We start from the raw sequence: 19,245 nt of genomic DNA on the forward strand, positions 1-19,245 counted from the left end.
AAATTGTACTTATAAATAGGAAATTGTTTAAGAATGGTTGAATGTTGAGGGCAACACACAGATGATACAGTTAAATGAAGAATCAAAACAAGGAATGCCAAATATTTATGGGAAGAGACAGGTTCATGAATTTTTTGATTTTAACGTTACTGAATTAACAGCAGAGGAAGTTAAAGCAATGGAATTCAATAGCTTAGATGATGCTCAATCGTTTTATCTAAGCTATGCTCATATCATTGGTTTTTGTGTTAGTCTTGGAGGAACAAAGACAAATCCCAAAACTTGGGATGTTATTGCTAAGTATTTATACCGTAATAAAGAAGGGGAGTGGTCGGATAATCACAACAACAATAATATAAGGATTCGAGAACCAAAAAATATAACTCGAACTGGATGTGAAGCGAAGATGCGAGTGGTGTTTAAGAAGTTTAAAAGCAAATGGGTTGTTACGAGCTCTGTGAAAAAGCATAATCATGAATTTCGTGAAGTTCCCCTTGGTGCAAGGGTTGAAGCTTTGGCGATGAGACGAGCCACAATCCAACCTTCCTAGATGATGTCGTTATTCGCTGACCGAGTTTGGTGATATGATAAAATGAGCTTCAGGAAAAATGATCTTATTAACTTGCTACAAGTGGAGTTGATGAAAGCAGTTGAACACGGAGAGGCAAATGCTGCTTTAGAATATTTTGGGGCAAAAAGAACAAATGATCCGAGTTTGTACATGAGATGAGGACAACCGGCTTCAAAATATTTTTTGGGCTGACTCCTGCAAGAGGATTGATTATGCGTACTTCAGAGATGTTGCGTTCGACACGACATACAAGAATAATGGATACAATCTCACGCTATTGGTATTTGTTGGAGTTAACAGTCATCACTAGATAATAACATTTGCATTTGCAATATTTTCAAATGAGAAGCATAATAGTTTTGTTTGGGTGCTGAATGAGTTTGTATGATGTATGAGATCAAAGATGTCTGTGCTGGTGGTTACGTATAGGAACTGGGCAATGCATTTGGCGCTGAAAATGATTATGCCAGAAGTTAACCATTGACTTTGCATCTGACACACAAAGGAATGTTCTGTCTCATATCCACAAAGCTGAAATTCTAGGTCATTTAAAAAATGCATGTACTCATGCTGGACGGAAGAAGAATTTGACAGAGTGGAAGAACATGGTTGAGACACATAACCTACAAAATCATTCATGGATTGTTGAGAAATATAACACAAGATGTCTGTAGGTGCAAGCTTTTCTGACAAGTAAATTTTTTGGTCGTATGAAAACATCTAAATGCAAAGGGCGCAACTCATAGTACTTGAAGAAGTATATAAAGAGAAATGTGGATCGTTTCTTAGGTTTTTATATTCAATCGATAATGTTGTACCTAGCATGCGGAGGTTGGAATAGGAGGCAAAGTGAGCCTGTGACTACAAGCTTCATACAACCAATTGAGAAACATGCTGCAGAAGTTTATACAATAAATTCTTTTAAGCGATTCTGGAAAGAGTTGAGGAGGCAGGATACTATAATACAAAAGAGAATGCAATAGAAATGGACCAAAATAGGAGAATGTATAGGCTGATACAGTATTTTCATCTTGAGAAGGAAACAAAGTTGTGTTACGATTCATCAGATGGAACAATGAGTTGTTCATGTACAATGTTTGAAATTGAAGGGTTTCCTTGCCGACATTCTATATTTGTGACGAAGATTGAGCATATGAAGTTAATACCGGAGTCCTGCATGATGAACTGATGAACCAAGAATGCCAGATATGCTAGCATGCCATCCATCTATTCTGGTATCGACAGTGATGTAATCGAGAAATTGTGTCAAGGATCATTAATTTCCTTTTTTTAATCGTGTTTTGTATCTTGCCTCAAAAAGTCAAGTAGAGTTTGAGTGACTCGTAAGATTTTTGTCTAAGATGGGAACAAATTTGTATGCTTCCTCAAAATGAAATTAACAAATGCTCTTAAGATTTTTGGTTTCATGCAATTAGGTCGCAAGACATACAAAGTTAATAACCAAAATTTAGCTTCAGGGATTCAAAGTCTCAAGACATGTAAGTTAGTAGCTTAAATGGTACAGCTATACAAAGTATTTGTGAAAAATAAAATAAAATAAAATAAATAAAATAAATAAAATAAAGAACACACAAATTTTACATGAAAACCTTTTCGGGAAAAAACTACGGGCAGAGGAGAAGAAAATTCACTATGTCGAAAAAATTTGACTCAAATACAAGAGGAATAGACTATGTCTATTTATAGGCTTGCAAAGCCATATTCTAGTAGGATTGAAACACCTTATCCTAATCAATATAAAATAGATGGAGTTTAATAAGGTTTAAAAACCTTATTCTAAAATAAAATAAAAGAAGTCTAGTTCTATATGGATTTTACTTTTATTTTATTTTCCATCGTTTTTTATTTAAATAAGAATTGGGTCACTTAATTCTAACAATCTCTACCTTGACACAAATTCTCAATGAACAAGTTCTTCATCGCGAACTTTTAATAAACAAGTTCTCCACCTCTTCCATAAAACCCCTTCAAGGTTTAACTTCAACAATGAACACCAACCAAGTCTAAGCAATGCTCAAACTTGGTTATACGAAGTGACTTAGTCATCATATCTGCAGGATTTTCATGAGTACTAATTTTGCTCACAACAATATCACCACGAGCAATAATATCACGAACAAAATGATACCGAATATCAATGTGTTTTGTTCTCTCATGAAACATTTGATCTTTTGTAAGAAAGATGGCACTCTGACTGTCACAAAATACTGTGCTGATTTGAAGGTCTTCATTGAGTTCACTAAATAGTCCCTTCAACCAAATAGCTTATTTACAAGCCTCAGTAATCGCCATGTACTCAGCTTCAGTGGTAGACAAAGCGACTGTAGTTTGCAAAGTGGCTTTCCAACTAATTGCACAACCTCCGATTGTAAAGACGTAACCTGTGAGAGATCTTCTTCTATCAAGGTCTCCAGCAAAATCAGCATCAACATACCCTATAACTTCATCTTTAGTTCTTCCAAACTGTAAGCAAATATCAGTAGTGCCTCGTAAGTATCTTAAAATCCACTGAACTGCTTTCCAATGTTCTTTACCGGGATTTGCCATATATCTGCTAACTGCACTGACTGCATATGATAAATCTGGACGTGAACAAACCATAGCATACATGAGAGATCCCACTGCACTAGAGTATGGAACATGTGACATGTACTCAATCTCATCATCTGATTGAGGAGACAAGGCCGATGAAAGTCTGAAATGGGCTGCTAAAGGAGTACTAACAGGCTTAGCACTCTGCATATTGAACCTGCAAAGAACTTTCTTAATGTACCATTTCTGACTTAGGTACAATTTACTTACTTTTCTATCTCTGAGAATCTCCATACCAAGTATCTTCTTTGCTGGTCCTAAATCTTTCATCTCAAATTCTTCACTTAGTTGGGCTTTAACCTTTTTTATCTCTCCTTTATCTTTTGCTGCTATCAACATGTCATCAACATAAAGAAGTAGATACACAAAAGAACCATCACCGTTTCTCTTAAAGTAAACACAACTGTCTAAACTACTTCTTTTGAAATCATGAGAAGTCATAAAGGAATTAAACCTCTTGTACCACTGTCTTGGTGACTGTTTCAAACCGTAAAGGGGCTTTCTCAGCAAGCAAACATAGTCCTCTATTTCTGAGACTATAAAACCCCCTGGTTGTTGCATGTAAATATCTTCCTCAAGTTCTCCATGCAGAAATGCAGTTTTTACATCTAACTGCTTAAGCTCCAAATCATGCATGGCCACAATACCAAGCAAAGCTCGAATCGAACTATACTTAACAACTGGAGAGAACACATCTGTGAAGTCCACTCCTGGAATTTGACTGTAACCCTTTGCAACAAGCCTTGCTTTATATCTGGGTTCTTCAACTCCTAGAGTCCCTTCTTTCTTTTTAAATACCCATTTACAACGAACAACCTTTTTACCTTTAAGAAGTTTCACAAGGTCCCATGTTCTATTTTTGTGGAGTGATTCCATCTCTTCTTGCATAGCAAACATCCACTTTTCTGTGTCTTCACAGCTAACCGCCTCAGAATAATTAGATGGCTCTTGATTCGCATCTATATCTTCAGCCACATTTAAAGCATAAGCAACTAGATCAACCTCTGCATACTTCTTTGGAGGTTTAATTTCTCTTCTAGTTCTGTTTTTGGCGATAGAGTATTGTGGTGAAGAAGCAACTCTATTCTCATTTTTTGTTCTGGCTTGAGGAGTTGACTCTGTATTAATCTGATGCTCCACCTGATTTTGATTTTCTTTATTGGAAGTCTTTAAGAGATAAGTTAGGTAGCATAGCAGTTTCATCAAAAACAACATCTCTGCTAATCACAACTTTTCTATTTTCAGGACACCATAACTTATACCCTTTTACACCAGCTTTATAACCAAGAAAAATGCATTTAATAGATCTCGGTTCCAATTTTCCATTATCAACATGAGCATACGTAGGACACCCAAAAATCTTTAAATGAGAATAATTAGCAGGATTACCAGACCATACCTCTTGTGGAGTCTTTTTCTCAATGGCAACGGATGGAGATCGGTTGATAAAAAAACATGCAGTAGAGGCCGCTTCTGCCCAAAATGCCTTCGGTAAGTTGGCATTTGACAACATACATCGAACCTTCTCCATGATCGTTCTGTTCATTCGTTCTGCAACGCCGTTTTGCTGTGGAGTATGACGAACTGTCAAGTGTTTCATGATCCCTTCTGACTTGCGCAATCTATTAAACTCATCAGAACAAAACTCTAAGCCATTGTTTGTGCGAATGTATTTTATCTGTTTTCCCTTCTGTTTTTCAATCATAATTTTCCAAGACTTAAATGCGGAAAACACATCACTTTTCTGCTTCAGGAAAAACGCCCAAACTTTTCTAGAAAAATCATCAATAAAGGTTAGCATATAATTAGCTCCACCTCTCGAAGGCACTCTGGATGGCCCCCACAGATCAGAATGAATATACTCCAACGTTCCCTTCGTGTTATGGATTCCTCTAGTGAATTGAACTCTCTTTTACTTCCCAAAAATACAGTGCTTACAGAAATTCAGTTTGCAAATTCCTTGCCCATTAAGAAGTCCTCTTTTGCTTAATTCTGTCATGCCATTCTCACTCATATGCCCTAGGCGCATATGCCAAAGTTTAGTAACATCATCATCTGACAAGGAAGAGGAAGCGACAGCTGCATCACCAGTAACAGTAGAACCCTGTAAAACATATAACTTGGCAATCTTTCTCTGCCCTTTCATCACAACAAGGGACCCTTTGGAAATCTTTAAAACCCCACTTTCAGCTGTGTATCTGTACCATTTTGAATCAAGAGTACTCAACAAAATTAAATTTCTTTTCAATTCTGGAACATGCCGCACGTCACTAAGTGTTCTGACAACTCCATCAAACATCTTAACTTTAATTGTTCCAACACCTGCGATTTTACACGAAGCATTATTTCCCATCAAAACAACACCTTCAGATACTGTTTCGTAAGTTGTAAACCAATCCCGGTTGGGACTCATGTGGAATGTGCAGCCTGAATCAAGTATCCACTCCTCGCTTACTTTAGAATCATTAACAGAAGCGACTAGAAGTTCACCATCGCTGTAGTATTCTACAACATCAGCTTCACCGAAATTTTCTGGTTGTTTTCCCTTTTGATTCGCAGCCTCCCTTTTAATCTTATTTTGTAGCTTATAGCACTCAAATTTAATGTGCCCTTTCTTCTTGCAGAAGTTACAAGTTTTACCTCTATTTGAAGACTTTGATCTACCCTTAGATTTACCACGAGGATTCCGTTCCTGTGTCCTACCACGATCATCATCAGTATTCCGATCTTGTCTCCCACGAATAATGAGACCCTCTCTCTGAGAGTCGGGTTTAACCACAAGATGCTTCATCTTATCATACGAGGTTAAAGAATCATAAACCTCATCAACTGTGAGAGACTCACAGCTATATAAAATCGTGTCTCTAAAGGTTGAATAAGACGGGGGCAACGAACAAAGTAGAATCAACCCTAGATCTTCCTTATCATACTGAACCTCCATGGCCTCCAAGTTTGAGAGAATTTCTTTAAACACTGTTAAGTGTTCGTGTACAGAGGCACCTTCCTCCAAACGATGAGCATAAAGACGCTGCTTTATATGCAACTTGCTTGTTAGAGTTTTCGACATACATATTTGTTCTAGCCTCTTCCATAATGTAGCGGCAATTTTCTCTTTCATCACATCCTGTAAAATTTTGTTGGACAAATGCAGATGTAATTGTGTTAATGCCTTTCGATCCTTATGCTTCTTCTCTTCATCTGTTAATGTCGAAGGCATCTTATCTATCCCTAGCAGGGCATCCTCCAGATCCATCTGTGCAAGAACTGCTTGCATCTTAATTTGCCACAACGCAAATCTGGTATTGCGATCCAACAGCGGAATTTCATACTTCAAAGACGCCATTACCGTGATCGAGATGAATAACCCGGAAGCTCTGATACCAATTTGTGAAAAATAAAATAAAATAAAATAAATAAAATAAAGAACACACAAATTTTACGTGAAAACCCTTTCGGGAAAAAACCACGGGCAGAGGAGAAGAAAATTCACTATGTCGAAAAAATTTGACTCAAATACAAGAGGAATAGACTATGTCTATTTATAGGCTTGCAAAGCCATATTCTAGTAGGATTGAAACACCTTATCCTAATTAATATAAAATAGATGGAGTTTAATAAGGTTTAAAAATCTTATTATAAAATAAAATAAAAGAAGTCTAGTTCTATATGAATTTTACTTTTATTTTATTTTCCATCGTATTTTATTTAAATAAGAATTTAGGTCACTTAATTTTAAAAGTAATTAATAGCTTACAAGTTCTATTGCACTCCAAAAGTTGGTATTTTTAAATCATGTGATGCTCGAGAATCCCTTTCATGTATTTGTTTGTTTTAATACCCGAGGAAAGGTGTGATATAATTTAAAAAAAAAAGTGTTTAAAGCCTTGAAAAAGTTTGAAATTTGTTTGATGAGATTCTTCAAAGTGGAGTAAATATGATTTTGATAAAAAAGAAAAATTATAAAGCAAGCAGTTTGTTAATATGAGTTCACATATGTTTGATGGTGATGGATTGGTTATATTGTCATTCCACTCTAGTTGACTATATAATAACAGATAAAATGCAGAAATCAATTATGGCACGATTTTCATGAGCTAAATAAGTTGAACAAAATAATTAATTAATTGGGTTGCCGTCTAGCAAATAACAACGCAGAGCAGGCACATGGATTTCAACTCCGATGCCTAGACATCTATATTCATTTTCTACAAACAAATCTTTCCTTGACTTCGTAGGAAATGCCGGTGTTCAACCGCGGGTGGTATTAGATTGTAACCCTCAAAATTTTATCTAAATTTGAATTTTAAAATTTTAAAAATGAAACCCAGAAAAAGAAAACTCTCATGGCTGGGCCATTTGTTGCTGACTCATCCATCCCATCCCTCCCAACAAAAGCCTCCTTCCTTTTTCTAACGTGTCCCCAATATTCTCTACCACATTGTTATTTATGTATTCCGCCATCATAACCTTACCACCTTCACAAACTTCCATTTCTTATCTCCAAAACTCTAGGTATAATTCTAAGTATTCAACATCTTTTTTTAACACAATCCATGGAAGTTCCAGTTATCAACAGAATAAGCGATTTTGAAACGGCCGGCACAACCCCTCTAAACTACCCACCTTTCAATTCCCCACATCATTTGCTTTCTGGGATTCAGAAAATCTATGAAACCCATAGCTTTTTTAAGTTGGGAGCTTTGATTCTTGCCCTAATAGCTTCGCTATCTACCATTATCAATAAACTCAAGACTTTCATCATCGGATTCCGGCGACACCATTCTTTACCATCCCAACCTCTTCTATATGATACAGATTTCGACACTGACACTGATTCCTCGTCGGACGACGAACCAGAATATGAGGAACTGTCGTTTACTTCCAGGACCTGGCGACAAGTTGACGAGGTTTTTCGAGTTAGAGAGTCTGAATCCGGTCATCTTGTCGGCGACGAGTGGCGAAAGAGTTATTTTACCATTCCAAATAGGCGAAGCAGTGAGGAGCTAAGCAGAGGGAAAAGCGTAGTGAAACTATGGGACAATCTAAAGTTCGGGTTTGGTGTCGAAAGCAAGGACGCTTTAAACGTGTACGACGCTAACAAAGGAACGAATGCCGCTTCCATTTTCGGCGGCAAGGACGGCTTTCAAGCGATTTCTGCACCGTTGTCATCGCCCGCGGTCATCATTTCTGCTGGTGTTGACTCGTTATCTGGACGAGCTGCTGTAGGCGCGTGGGTACTCGCCTTCGTTGTAGGGTACCGGCTATTGTAGCAGAATGGAGGCCGCAACAATCAGTGGAGAAAATCGCAGCGATCAATGCGGACGGCGTCGAGAAGGTTTACATAAGGGGTGATGTCACGGGGAAGTTGGCGACAGTGGGTGATCTGAGGATGGTGATGTCGCCGTTAAGGAACTTAACGAAATGTGAGTGTGATATTTGGTAGGATGCTGACTCCGGCATCGTCTCCGAAGAGCGGGTTGACGATTCAACCTGACTGTGTTAACGCGTTTATTTATTTAGAAACGATGAGACTGCTTATACGTGAAAATTCTTAGTCTGGACGAAATTTGTAAATTATCCTCATTTTCATTAATAAATTATAATACTATTTATTTGATTAAAATATGCACTAAACCTTTGAAAAAAGTGTTGTATAAAATATAGACATCACATTATTTTTATATATCTTTCATTAATTATTTAATGTTATTTTAATATCTTTTTTTTCTATGTGGATGACACATCATTTTAATAAATTTTTAACTTAAACCTTCAATCTTGAATCTTAAATTTTAAAATCTTTGATCTTATACACTGAAACCCTATAACCATGCATCTTGCAGGGTTTAAGGTTTCAAAATTTTAATTTTTAGGGTTTAAGATCTAGAACTTGTGTTAAAATATTACTAAAATAATGTATTAGTGACATGAAAAAAATGCTGAAATGATATTAAATAATTTGTAAGAGATAAATAATAAAGTGATATCTCTGTTTCAATCAATCATTTCCCTTAAATCTTTATATTATTTGTGTATTTAAAATTTAGTTTCTTTATTTTTATTTCAAGGAATATAATCAATTTACTTTTTGAATTTAAAAGTATAAATTTATTTTTATATAATTTTGTTTGTTTTATTATTTTAAATCTTTTAGAAACTATCAAACTTTCCCCTACAACTTTGTATTACAAAATGAGTTTTAATAAGATTTTCTAAAGATTACAAAGTTAAGTAGGAAATACAAGATAATTATTATAAAAACTGGGCAAAGTTTATTTACTTGAAGAACAAAGATGTGTAAAAAATTGTTTGGAATTTAAGTTGATGAAGAGGAGTTAATATTTGCGTGACTCAACCTCTATCCAGCATGACTTAAATTCAAAAATTGGAGTTGATAAAATGACTTATCTTCCTGTGATAAACCGGATAAAATATTGCACTTTTAAGCTACCCAAAATCAAAAGTTTGGGAATATTTTTAAGAGATTATACTTATAAAATAGGTATTTGTTATTTGTTTACAATTATCTCTCTAAACATAACAGATTACCAAAAAGATTATTCAGTAAATTCATTGCAAAAGTAAATTTGTTTAATTCACTATTTTCTACCCCTTTTGCTAAATTACAACATATGTTTTCATAAAAAGGTAAATCAATCTGACTTTTTTATATTTCAAAATGTTAAACTAGTGAATTTAAAAGATAAATGTTAATAATTGAATATAAATTTTAAAATATGAAAAAGTACAATTATATTCCGTATAGGGAGTTGGAGTATAACATAACCCATTTATTATTAGTAATAAACATTAAGACATTGATTATTTTAATCGTATTTATAAAATAAAAAAAATTTAAGTAAGCTTTTATGGAAATTATTTTATACACATTTAATTGAGTTTAAATGTGGTTTAATGTGTGACACATACTCATTTAAGATATAGTAAAAATATAAAACTTTAAGCATTAAAAAAGTAAGACGTGCGCGTGCCAGTATTAAAAAAACTAGTGAAATTAAATTATTTTACTTACATGATATCAAATATTAACTCAATTTTAATTTCTAACATTAAAAGTAAACTTATATATTAGTATATGATGTCTATTTTACTGTTAAGATTGGGGGTTGTAATTTATTTATTTATCTTCTGTAAAATTTTTTGATGTTTAAATTGAGACTTAATTAAATTTAAAATCATGTCAAAGATACAACTCTAGACAAAGTGCAAAACTCTCCTAATATTATATTTTTTATTCACAAAACTTGAATCTCGATTACGAAATATCAAACTTCAAGTTTCTTTCTCGATTCTCTTTGAAGTTGAGGTTTATAAATTATTATTGTAAATATTCGTATTTTTTTAATTGTAATTTTGTTTTTCTATTTGATTTCTTTTTATATTTTTGTTTGTAGCATCATAAACTCATTACAAGTTTGGCTGGATTTCACAAATTTAAACAAAGATAAAGGAAGGAGACTACCATTCTCTTTGGCAAATTTGTAAGATTTTTTTTTTTTTTGGTCATGTTTTTAGTTCTCTATTTTTCATGACCCGCTCAACTCAATAAAATGATAAATAAGCTTAAACTTCATGACATATATATTTTTTAATAATTTTAAAAATTTTATACAAAAATAAATATACTAAAAAACATTATTTCAAAGGATGTTTCTTTGATATTGACAATTTTAGCTTTATAAAGTAGAAGGTGTATATATGTAAATTATCTTACAAAACTTGTAACGTAGTGGATGTATATATATAGTAAGTTTGTAGGTGTATATATACACACATAAAAATATAAATATTTATATCTTGCAAACTTGTAATGGAGTGGAACTGCTATTATGTTTCTTATTGGAAGCAAAATAAAATATATAAATTTAAACTAACATATTTATATATGTGATTATATGTTGCGTGAATTTATTGTTCATGAAAAAAATAAAAATTAGACTCTTTTCTTAGAAATAAAGAAGCCGATACTACAAAAATAGTATACCACCCAAATCTCCTAAGCTTGAGCATTAAAATTGTACTCAATCTCCTCTAGAATCTGTCTATTGATGTTAAAGATGTTAATTATCCTCTTATAGAACATAATCTGGGGTTACATCGACCAATGTGGGAATATCCAATTAATCAACGAGATGAAGTTTGACAAGCTTACTTGAGAGCATATTCGTATCAAATTCATCTCTCTAATTATCCATAATCACTAGGAAAACATCCTATGCATTTTCAATATTCTTGGTTTACTGATTTTCTTCTTAGCTTGAGTATTCTCAAACTAAGGATGTTGCATATTGTTTTCCATGTTACCTTTTTCACATGAAACCCGTCAGGCAACCCAGTTGGGACGTGTTCACTATTAAAGGATTTACAAGTTGGGAAAAAGTTAATTCTGGGAAGAACTTTGCATTTCATAATCACATTGGAGATGATCCTTGTTCACCACATAATGATGCCATGAAGTTTTGTGCGGATTTGATAAAATAATTTGAGCATATTGATAAAGTAATGCATCAATAAAGTTCACAACGAATTTTGAATAATATGTTATGAGTTAAGACTTTTATAGATGATTTCCGATGGCTTGCATTTCAAGCTTGTGATTTTAGAGGTCATGATGAGACACTTGATGTAACACCCCCTAACCCTTATCTGTCACGGAATAGGGGTATGGAGTATTACCTGACTTTTCAGATCAAATACGAATATTAGATAATTATCCACACATAAACATCATAATTCAATCATAATGTCCCTATAATGAGCCATCGAGGCCCAAAATACGTGTTAGAAACAAATCGGGACTTAATCGGGTAGTTCGGAAATTTTTTGTGAAATTTCAAAATTTTTCTTAGATGCAGGGCACATATGCCCGTGTGGCTAAGGGACACGCCCATGCCGCAGGTCATGTCCGACCTCGTGCAACTCTCTGACTTAGGTCACATGGCCAACCACACGCCCATGTGCTAGGCTGTGTGCCTTACATGGTTGAGACACACGCCCGTGTCTCTGCCTGTGTGAAAATACCTGAGCATTTTGTTTGAAATTTTAAAGTTGCAGGGGACATACGGCCGAACCACACGCCCATGTGATAGCCATATGTCTCCCACGGTCTAGTCACACATTCGTGTGCCTAGCCGTGTGGACTCACAATGAACTTTATACATCAAGTTTACTAACCCTGCAATCTTGAACAACAAACATTTCAAAAACCAATCGTTAAACCAATCCAAAACATATTTAAATACGTCTAAAACATGTCCAAACAATCAACCTAATGACCTAACCAATGTACTTTCATAGGTACTTTACATATATTATCAAAACAATCTATTAAAACACCATACAAACCAATTCTAAGTTTATACCAATTTTTAACCAAAATATACCATTTGATAACTTTAAACATAACACATATGTTCATATATATATATTCAATCAAATTCATATTATAACATTATTTGCAATCATTTCCTAAAATGGCCTACACAAAACAACCTAGGTACATGCCATTACCAAAAAGAAATATATTTCACCATGTTTGGGTTTCAAGATCGTTGTGGATGCTGAATCGACATTCAACTTTAACACCTAACCTGCGCACGGAAAACAAACCGTATGGTAAGTATGAACTCAATGGTATTTCTATAATCCGAATGCTTAAAGGTAAATTAATATAACATATACATTTAAATCACACAATAACCATAGTTATTCAATTAATCTTACCATAACAAATATCATTCAAATAATCAATTTCATAAATATATCATTTTTGGCATTTCCAATTCTCATCACTTGCTATTCAAATAACTTTTCTCAATATGATACACAATTCATTTTCATTCCACATTCAATGTTTTTAGCTCCATTCATAGTATCTTTTTCCTCTATTTTTCCCTATTAACATGATTCGGACCCTGAGAGATACACGGATCCAACCAAAACACACCAATTTGGCACCCAGTGCCTTATCGGATAATTCAAAGCAGTAAGTTGATACCCAGTGTCTCATCGGCCATGCCGAAGTAAATTGGTACCCAGTATCTCATCGAATTTATCCGAAGTAATAATTTGACACTCAGTGTCTTATCGGCTCGAAGTCGAAGTATTCCTGAACACTTCCAATCCTATGGCATGCCATCTATATCTGATTCAGCCCGATACCATTAATAGGGTTTTCAAATCACTTTTCAATTTCAATCAACATTCATATCATTTCAAATAATCACATATACTCATAAGATTAATTTAAATTAAATCAATATCTAAATATCATATACTCAATTCAACTACTTACCATGAACATTTAATCAAATCATAACGAATAATAATTACTAAATTCGGATTATAAAAATACAAACCGTAATTTCCGAGCTACTCCTTGTTAACTTTATCTTTTCTTTTCTTAGCCGAGGTCTCCTGCATAACTTTAGCGACGAAATTGAAACAATTGAAATTCATCAATACATTATAATTTCATATTGAATATTTCAATTTGTACTCAACTTTTGCCTAAATTCCAATTTAGTCCCTAAACCAAGACTAACTTTATTTCTCTAAAACTAATTTCATATTTTCATTCAATTTCTATTTTAGACTAAATTTAATTCTCTAATTTCACTTAAATCCCTAAATTTCAAAATTTTCTCAATTTAGTCCCTATAACTCAAAACTTATACTTTATTTTACAATTCAATCCCTTTTTCATTTCTAACTTAATATTCTATCAATTTAGTCCCAAATACTCAAATTATTCAACATGAGCACTATCTAAAAATTCAATATTTTTTAAAATTTCAACATAGATTATGTAATATTTAATACTAGAACTCAAAAACAGAAAAAAAAAACAAGAAAAGGGACTAAATTAGACTTACCAATTAAGCTTTGAACTTGAAACCCTACTTTTTATTTTTCTTTCTCCCTTTTTCTTTCTTTCTTTCCCCTGGTTTCGTTTTCTTCTTGTTCTTTCTTTTTCTTTTATTTCTTTATTTGTTTGTTTTATTTTTAATTTATTATTATAATAATATAATATATTATAATATTTAAACTTAAATATTATGTATTATGTATATTATTATATATAATATTATTACACATGTAAATTACCATTACCATACAATTGTCAATTTATGGTTTATTTGCTTAATTAGTCTATTTACTTTTTCTTTAATATATAATTAAACTTTCACCCTATATTCAATTTAATCCTTATACCTAATTACCCTTAATTTAAGCTAATTTACCTAGTCAAAACCTAATTAACCACACAATTAACTTCGTAAATATTTTTAATAAATATTTATGAATTTGTTTTACGAAAACGGAGACCCAAAAATACACTTTCTGATTACCCGTGGTCATTACACTTGATTAAAAAAAATTACGGTAATTTTATTAAGTTGATTCAACTTTTAGCTTCCTATAATGGAGATGTTAAAAATGTTGTGTTGGAAAATGCTCCTAAAACCACTAAATATGTCTCTTCTTCAATTTAAAAGAAGATTTTGCATGTTCTTGTTAATAAAGTGCGTAAAAAGATTCGTGAAGATATTGGAGACTCAAAATTTTACATCAGTGTTGATAAAGCTTGTGATGAATCGAAAAGAGAACAAATGGCTCTTGTTTTGAGATTTGTTAATAGAGATGGCTTTATTAGGGAGCATTTATTTGACCCTGTTCATGTTAGAGATACATCATCATTAACTCTTAAGAATGAAATATGTGATGTTCTCTCTCGTCATAGTCTTTATATTTAGAATATTCTTGATGAAGTATGTGTGAGGAATGGAAAACATTATTTCTTAATGGTTGTCTTTTAGCTTCTTATGTGCATTGTTTAGCTCATTGATTACATTGGCTCTTGTTATTGCATTTAGAGACGTACATTCTATTCACGAGATTTTTAATAATTTGAGGAGATAAAAGTGAGGCTAGATTTAACTTTTGAGGAGGAGCTAGTACAGATTCTGGGTCGAGAGGTAAAGGTCTTGATAAGGAAGACTATTCTTTTGGTTAAGGTTCTGTGGTGGAATCATGGTGTTGAGGAAGCTGCTTGGGAACCGGAGGACTCGATTCGATAGCAATACCCATATCTATTTGAGTTAGGTAAATTTTGAGGCTGAAATTTCTTTAAGGAGGGTAGAGATATAACGACCCAAAATTCTTGTTTTTAAATTGTTAAAACATGTCAAGTGAATTGATTTAGTTAAGTGGTTGAGTGATGTGTTTATGTGTGTGTAACACCTAAACTCGACCTAGGAGTTTAGTTCGAATTCAGGATGCTACATTGGTCACCGAAGTGATCGTGAGAAAAATCTACAAAACTAGTTGACCTTAATTTCGTTTCCAAAACCATTCATATCTTTACGAACCAAAACATTTAATCTTTTAAAATCCATTGAATAAGGTTATCGTTAAGTCTGATAAATAACCAGAATAAATGTATGAATGAAAATTTGAAGCGGAAACTGTACCACAGTCTTATAAAACCTTACAGCTCAAAAATAGTATAATCAAAATATAATTTAGAAAGTATAACCAAATTAAGCTTTTGAAACCATGACCGTTTAAGACCTCTGCATACCGAGTTCAGCGTCAAAATTCAGAAGGGTACCTGAAAGGGAAATAGAAGAGGGGGTGAGCTGCTCGAGCTCAGTGTGAGATCAAAACCGTCTAACTACAGAATCAGATACAAAAAGCCAGAAAATAGTTCAAAAGTAGAACATACTTACAGCACTATACAAATCCATATGGTAGGCTCAAAACAGAAGTTCTGACAGTTATTAAAATTCGAGCCATAACAACTCACTAACAGTCACAAGTACTATCAGTCAGACAAAACATTCAGAGTTCACGAAGTGCACCAGACATAGGTACTTTTCAGTCAATCAGTGCAGTCAGACCAATGCGTATGAATGCTGTTCAGTTATAAAACCCACCCATCCAGCGAACACACCTCTCCGATCCCCATCACTCCAAATAAGAGCTATTTGAGCTCATCCAACCAATTACGCCACATAGGACTGTAAAGCCCATCCAACCTTGCACTCCAATAATGTCCATAACCCTCTGGGTATTGGGGCTAATAGTAAGCTGTATGGTGCCATGCGGTAAACCACTGTACAGACATGCAGTATGAGCTGCCAAATCAGATAGTGGGAATATGCAGTGAAGCTGACGTAAATGTGGTACAGTGCAATATGGTAATCTGCTATCAACATAGTCCATGACCCTCAGGGTGTTGGGATAGCCCACGACCCTTTGGGTATTAGGGCATTCAGCAAGCAAATAAACTACCAGCTCAGTTTTCCTTCTCTTCAAAATCCCACCCAAAAACATTATATGCATATGTATGTGTGCAAATAGATGAACAAAATCAGAGTACAAGGTTATAGACAGTCATTCGGAGACAGAACTCACATACAGTCAGTCAGAATCAGAAAGGTGAATACTTACCTACCCAATTAAGATTCAACAGAAATGTAACCTCGCAGAACAGTGACGCCTAATCAGACAATCAGACAGAACGATATTGCACACACACACCCCATCAATCGGGTTCAGAATCAAACATGTTACGTAACCAATTAAAATGTTACCTAAACTAAAGTTAGAACAGAGACATAATTAGCCTTACTAAAGCTTAGCCAAGGGATGAAACACATAGAGTCACAATTTCAATTAAATTGACCTAAAATCAATATTTGATGAGATGGGGCCACATGCTCGTCTGCCCCAGCCGTGTGGGACAATCCAAGTCATTTGGGGGTCTAAATACCCGGGTGAAGAGATGCACACGGCTGTGTGACAGAGATACACACCTTGTGAAGTAAGGACACAACCATGTGAACAAACCGTGTAACTCAAGTACAGGGCAGACACGGCCATATGAGGATCTCACACGCCCGTGTGTGCCGAAACACATAATCGTATGGGATCCCTAAATCCCCAAATCAGTCACACGGCCGTGTAACACCAAAGCTTAGAATCCCTCATTCCTAAACCCACACGACCATGTGCCGAAGGGACACGGCTATGTGAAAATCGACAAAAATCCCCAAATCAGCCACACGGCAGTGTGGCACCCAATTCAGCCTGCAAAACCTAACGCCCGATTTCACATGGCTGTGTGAGTTAACACACGCCCGTGTGGCTGCCTGAATGGTCACCAAACCACCCTTAAACAGCCCCGAAAATATTGCTTTAGCCACCAATTACGTCCCCAACCTTAGCAACATCAAAAATATATCAAAAAATGGAGTATCGCACTTCCTTTCAGCCATCAAAACTCCAAAACCAAGGAGTTAAAGCACTATTTCAAAAAGTCGAAACAATTACTTACAAAACAAAAGAAAAGTAGTCAAGGTTTGAATCCCACACCTATTTCGACGATGAAGGAAATGACAGTTGAGTAGAAATCCCCGATGCCAAAAACCAAAACGATCTTTGAGTAATTTTATCAAAAGCGAAAAGAAAAGCAAAAAGAGAAGAGACATAGCAGAACGTGAAAACGAAAAAAAACGAAAAATAAAAATAAACTTATATCCTAAACACATAATTTAATAATTTTAAAAGATTATAATTATTAACTAAATAAAAAACAAAACAAAATAAAATAAAAAATAAAAAATAAAAAGGCTTTCCAAAAAATGCGCACCCCAAGACTAGAACCTAAAACCTCGGGGTACACTGACACTCATCCAACCACTAGACAAACAGGCCTATTCTGTCACTAAATTGCATGACTAAACACATATGTACAACCTCCTCATTGTCCCTATGCTCAAATCCTAAAACTTCTAGGCCCAAAATTCGGGGCGTTATAGTGTGCAAAGTTCTAAGTTCGAAACCTTTCCCTTGAATTTTTGTTACAACCCCTATTTTTGAATATCTGGCTTATATATTATTTTAGCTCAACTATTGACAAGAATGAGCTTGTTGGTTTAGTGGTAAGACCTTAGCTTACTTAGAGGTCCCGTGTTCGAATTTTGTGCGTGCGAGTGGAATAAATTTTTGTTTAGAATCTTCCGTTGCCGTCCATACTTGTCAGAGTTTCAATCAAATTTAACTGCTGAGTAATTTGATAGGTGGTTAGTTAGTAGTTTAGATAGGATTTTATGTGATTTATTTTTTTTAAAAAAATCAAAATTTCCCCAAAATTCTTCCAACTGCCGTCCCACTTTTCCATTCTTCTCTCTTACGTTCCAAGTTTCTTCCCCAGTTCCTTTTACATTAGTTTTTCCTTTTCTCTTTTCTTTTCTTTTTGTTCTTCTATTCTTTTCCTTTCTACCATTTTTTTTGCCTTTTTGTGCTACTGTCTTTTGTGCGATCATTTGCATGGTGTTTCAATAGAGTTGATCGTAATTAAATCTTAGTGTAAGTATCATTTTTTTATGATAAGGTTTTTAGTTTTCCTTGCGCACAATTGGTGTTTTAGTGTGCTATGAACCTTGCTTGTTAATTGTGTTGGTTTTCTAGGTGAAGATTGTGTAACACCCCTAACCCGTATCCGTCGCCGGAATAGGGTTACAAGATGTTACCGAAGTTTATAGAATTATTACACATAATTTCAAAAATTTTCCTATGTTCATAACAAAACTGTCCACCTGATTCATAGTCATTAAATTATTTATATATTGAGCTACAGAACTCCAAATTGAGAACCGCTAATTTTTCCTGAAACTAGACTCACATATCTTCTTACCATAAAATTTTCAGAATTTTTGGTCCAGCCAATAAGTACAGTTTATTCTTTAAATTCACCCTTATTTCACTGTCCAACAGTCCTGACCCCTATTCACAAAAAAAATTATTATCTCTTAGTAAAAGATTCGAATGATGTTTTTGTTTATTTATTTTGAAAATAGACTCATCAAGGATTCTAAGAATATAAATTATAACTCATAATTATTTTTGTATAATTTTTAATGATTTTATCAAATCAGAACAAGGGATTTCAAAATCATCCTGACTCTATCTTACACAAATTCAAATATCTCTTAATATGAAATTCTTTTGCTTACAAAGTTTTCTTTATATGA

General features: G+C 34.1%; 2 protein-coding genes across 2 annotated transcripts; both read left to right on the plus strand.

Moving 5' to 3' along the window:
* Positions 1-61: 61 nt before the first annotated feature.
* On the plus strand, positions 62-550 carry LOC107960994 (protein FAR1-RELATED SEQUENCE 5-like). Its single transcript, XM_016897238.1, has one exon. The coding sequence runs from the start codon at positions 62-64 to the stop codon at positions 548-550; it is 489 nt and encodes a 162-aa protein (XP_016752727.1).
* A 7,187-nt stretch (positions 551-7,737) lies between these two features.
* On the plus strand, positions 7,738-8,454 carry LOC107960993 (uncharacterized). Its single transcript, XM_016897236.1, has one exon. It carries the CDS (start codon positions 7,738-7,740, stop codon positions 8,452-8,454), a length of 717 nt encoding a protein of 238 aa, XP_016752725.1.
* The last annotated feature ends 10,791 nt before the right edge of the window (positions 8,455-19,245 follow it).

This window comes from Gossypium hirsutum, chromosome A05, assembly GCF_007990345.1.
Source record: "Gossypium hirsutum isolate 1008001.06 chromosome A05, Gossypium_hirsutum_v2.1, whole genome shotgun sequence".
NCBI classification, from domain to species: Eukaryota; Viridiplantae; Streptophyta; class Magnoliopsida; order Malvales; family Malvaceae; genus Gossypium; species Gossypium hirsutum.

What these genes read in the sequence shown, in the direction of transcription:
- LOC107960994 (XM_016897238.1), top strand. Translation starts at nt 62, where the DNA reads ATGATACAGTTAAATGAAGAATCAAAACAAGGAATGCCAAATATTTAT.
- LOC107960993 (XM_016897236.1), top strand. Translation starts at nt 7,738, where the DNA reads ATGGAAGTTCCAGTTATCAACAGAATAAGCGATTTTGAAACGGCCGGC.